The sequence below is a fragment of the Eurytemora carolleeae genome, unplaced genomic scaffold (genome assembly GCF_000591075.1).
Source record: "Eurytemora carolleeae unplaced genomic scaffold, Eaff_2.0 scaffold2296, whole genome shotgun sequence".
NCBI classification, from domain to species: Eukaryota; Metazoa; Arthropoda; class Copepoda; order Calanoida; family Temoridae; genus Eurytemora; species Eurytemora carolleeae.
Window position 1 is genome coordinate 16,568 of NW_019398182.1, and position 3,680 is coordinate 20,247.

General features: G+C 35.2%; 1 protein-coding gene across 2 annotated transcripts in view; it reads left to right on the forward strand.

Annotated features, from left to right (window-relative positions):
• LOC111716961 (uncharacterized) overlaps positions 1–2,068 on the forward strand; it is a 6,080-nt gene extending 4,012 nt beyond the window's left edge. For both annotated transcript variants that reach the window (XM_023492475.1, XM_023492476.1), the window contains exons 8-9: positions 456–675; positions 969–2,068. In XM_023492475.1, the coding sequence (XP_023348243.1) occupies positions 456–675; positions 969–1,735 (987 nt within the window). In that variant the 3' untranslated portion in view covers positions 1,736–2,068. The remainder of the gene's footprint in view (positions 1–455; positions 676–968) is intronic.
• Positions 2,069–3,680: the final 1,612 nt, after the last annotated feature.

Sequence of the window (3,680 nt, forward strand, 5' to 3'; positions counted from 1 at the left end):
TTTAGTTGATTTCCGATTGTCCTTTTTTCCCATTTTATATACGAAAATCTATCCCTTTCTTATAGAACTTCAAACTTCTAAAATTAGGGTCTATGAAATCGTCTTTTTTATAAAATATTATGCTTGTTGTCAGGGTTGTATATCTTCTTGATAGTCATTTCCCCCTCCCACTTTTGAAAATCATTTTACCCCCCAGAAACTGTTTTTTGGGATTTTATTTGCCAAAATGGGGAGAATATATGATTTATAGGTGAAAATAGATCAATTTTTGGGTTACTTGTATTTTAAAAAGGGCTTCCCTATTGTTATGCCTAAAAATCTTCACACACCCCCTCTCTATGCCATAACTTATTTGTTTCTTAAAATTTTATTTTTATTTAGTACATTTCTGCTTTTAATATTTTTAATGACACTTGAATTTTGACTTGACCGGAAATGAATTAAGCTTGTTGTAGGGTTTACGGGAGATGTTGGGTATATCCCGGAAGCACAGTTCCCTGGCAGTCGACAGGAAACCTGTTCTCAGTATAGATCAGGGAGTACAGACTGATGGTCAAGGCGAGGATACTCATATAAACCTAGAGATAACTCTCCCCCTCCCTGCCCCGCCCCCTAGACTCAACAGGGGCGGAGCTAACCAACCAGAGATACATAAACCGGTCAGTCCGGATCTAGGTAAAGTAGTTGCGATGGGAATGAATACTACTTTAAATACATCTCTAGTGCGCTCTTGGTTTAGAAACCTTTCCCTCTGCAAACATTCGTTTGTTTTATTGCAGTCCATTTGTTTAGTTTTTGTAGGCTAAATTTAAAGTTTCGGGAAATTACATTACGTTTTTGGAATATTAATTAGATATGATAGAACACGTTTTTTGTTTGAATTGTAATTTAATTGCAATTAAGTGCCATTTTTCTGAAAAAAAATTTTGTGTCCGAAAAATTTATCTGTTGACTGGATATAATTGCAGGTCGTGATATATCAATGTCCCCTGTTGATGCAGGAAACTCGGAAGCATCGGAATCTGACGAAACCTCAGACGATGATTCCATCAAGTTTGATACAATCAAACTTTCACGAAGAAAAACCGTCATTCCTGCCGAAACCGGGTCGGTTCCGTCTCGGGAACCATCTCAAACTGAGCATACGGCATCCGCCTCTATTCCGACTAAACCTCAATCACCGGAAAATTCTAGTTCAGCTGATTTGTTCAACAAAATTAATAATAACCTACCATGCAAAGTTCCACCGGCTCACACAGAAAATTCTTCCCAAATATTTTCAAATCCTAAAGCAGATCCTTCAGTTTCATCTAAAAGTTCTCTGTCTGCAAAAGATAGAAAGTCGGGCGGAATTTCTAAAACAGAAATCCGCAATTCTTCCGGAGAAAAAGTAAAAGATGGCGCATCTGAAAGTTCTCTTGATACTCCCAAAAGTTCCCTTCCCTCTTCCGCTGCTCCTACAATAGATACTCCTGTTTCTTTAGAAGCCTCTCTTCCAAATGAAACATCAGCAGAAAAAGCGCCGCCACCAGCAGTTGAAGCAGAAGGATCATCGAAAGCCGCTGAAACAGAAATAGCGCCGGTTAAAGAAGTATCTTCTGAAGTGTCCGAAACAGTAAAGGAAGTTAATATTAATGAAACTGGAAAAGAATTAGAGGTTAAGGCAATAACTAATTGTGAAAGTATAATTAACGATATCATTACTCAATCAATGAACACTAGTCATAATAATTAAGACTGCATGCATTGCGAACCATTTGTACTTTTACCTATCATTTAAGAATGCACGTTTATGTACATTCTTCGCGTATCGTACTGTTCTTTTTTGATATAATATAATCGCGATAAAAAACTGTTTAATTTAGAATTATCTTATGTACTATGAAGCTGATTTCATTGATATTTTATTACTACCAAGTTTAGACGATTTCTTTGAACCAATCATGATAATATCTCGCCTGTTAATGTTTATGTTTTCATGCACTTTCTTATTTTGTAATTATGATTCATCGTCATTTCAAATAAATATGTTAAAGCTAACAAATAAACATGATTCTGCAGGATGTTATCTCCGGGTAAATTATATTTTTATTTTTTTGGGGCACACTGTATCTAAATTGTACAAGAAAATATCACCCTAATTCCTGAATTTTGTTGTATTTTTCTCTTAGACGTAGTGATTGTAACTTAAAATTATGTTAGTGTGGAACTTCGGAGAACGTTTTCTGGATTAAGGGAAAACTAAATGTTCGTGGTGTATTTTTCATAAACACAAATCCGCTACACTTCACTTCTGACCTACGAAAAATTCGCTATACTACACATCCGACCTACAATCACGTGGTTTTACAGCTGCTAAATGGACTTGTCCTAGCCGCGGCGCTCGGCCCAGAAATTGTCTTAAATTAATCCTCAAAGAATACAAAAAGAAGCAGCTGGCGTAGGTCCGGTATTGCAGTAGGTCAGAAGTTCAGTAGGGGGGATGATGCGTATAGACGATATAACATTATCCTAAAGGTTTTATACAATTCATACAATTCTAGTTTGGATTTGCATGACAACGTATTCTTAAGCGAACGAAATGAATAGTTCAGAAAATGTTATTTTTTTTTAAATATAAACTATTTCTTTTTTTAAACATTTCATTTTTGAACTATCAAAATCAATTTAACCAATCTATGTTACTAGTCTTTCACAATTTAATAATTAATCATCTAATCCTTGAGCTTTACATGTGCAACCTGATGTTGCAAACCTTTGGTATTTCAACCTCTAAATTATTCAGAATCAAAATTGACAAAATTTGAAATATCCAAGGTTTACAACAGTGACCAGTGAATTTAAGCCGCGTCTCAAAACTCCCAAAAACCGGTTTCAATTGAACGCTGGCTTGAAAAATATAATACAAATTTAAGTGGAAACAACAAAATTTGAGCCGCATCTTAAATTTTAACTGCGACTTAAATTCTTTAAATTTGGCCTCACGTTGCATGCACATGCAAAGTTATGATTAGAGAATTTAATCACATGTCGAAAGCTCAGTTCCTGTTAAACCAGATACGCCTGAATCCTGCCATCTGTACTTTTTGAAAACATTATTACGTCTTTACTTACTCAAGGTGAAACACGACCACTCTCGGCGGAAAAAATAGAAAGCATAGTAAAATTAGATTACGTTTGGACACCTAAACTTTGGGTGACATCTGGCGGACAACCACTATATAGTCCGGAGACATACAAAGTACGCCTTAAATACGCCCATCAAGTTGGCAGATTCAGGCTCTGATCTTTGATTAAAAATATTGGAAGCAAATATCAGATCAAATCAAATTCCAATTCAACATTTGCCTACATAACATAGATTCATTCTGATCATTACTAATTTACAGAGTGTCCAATAAACATGGGAATTGAGAGCCGACTTGAATATCGTCGTTGATTTCCTGTAATTAATAATTGAAATGAAGTGCACCAAAAAAAAAAGATTGAAAGTCTGATAAGCTTTCCAAAATATGGCCTTTAAAGTTAACGGAATATTAAACATTTCGACAGTTCTGTTTATTTTTATTGAAATTTCCTTTGATCTCCGTCAATTTAGAAGGTAAAAACTTGGTTAACCACATTTTGGAAATTCCGAGACTACCAGTTTTCAGTGTTATATGTTTCAACTGGGATACTAC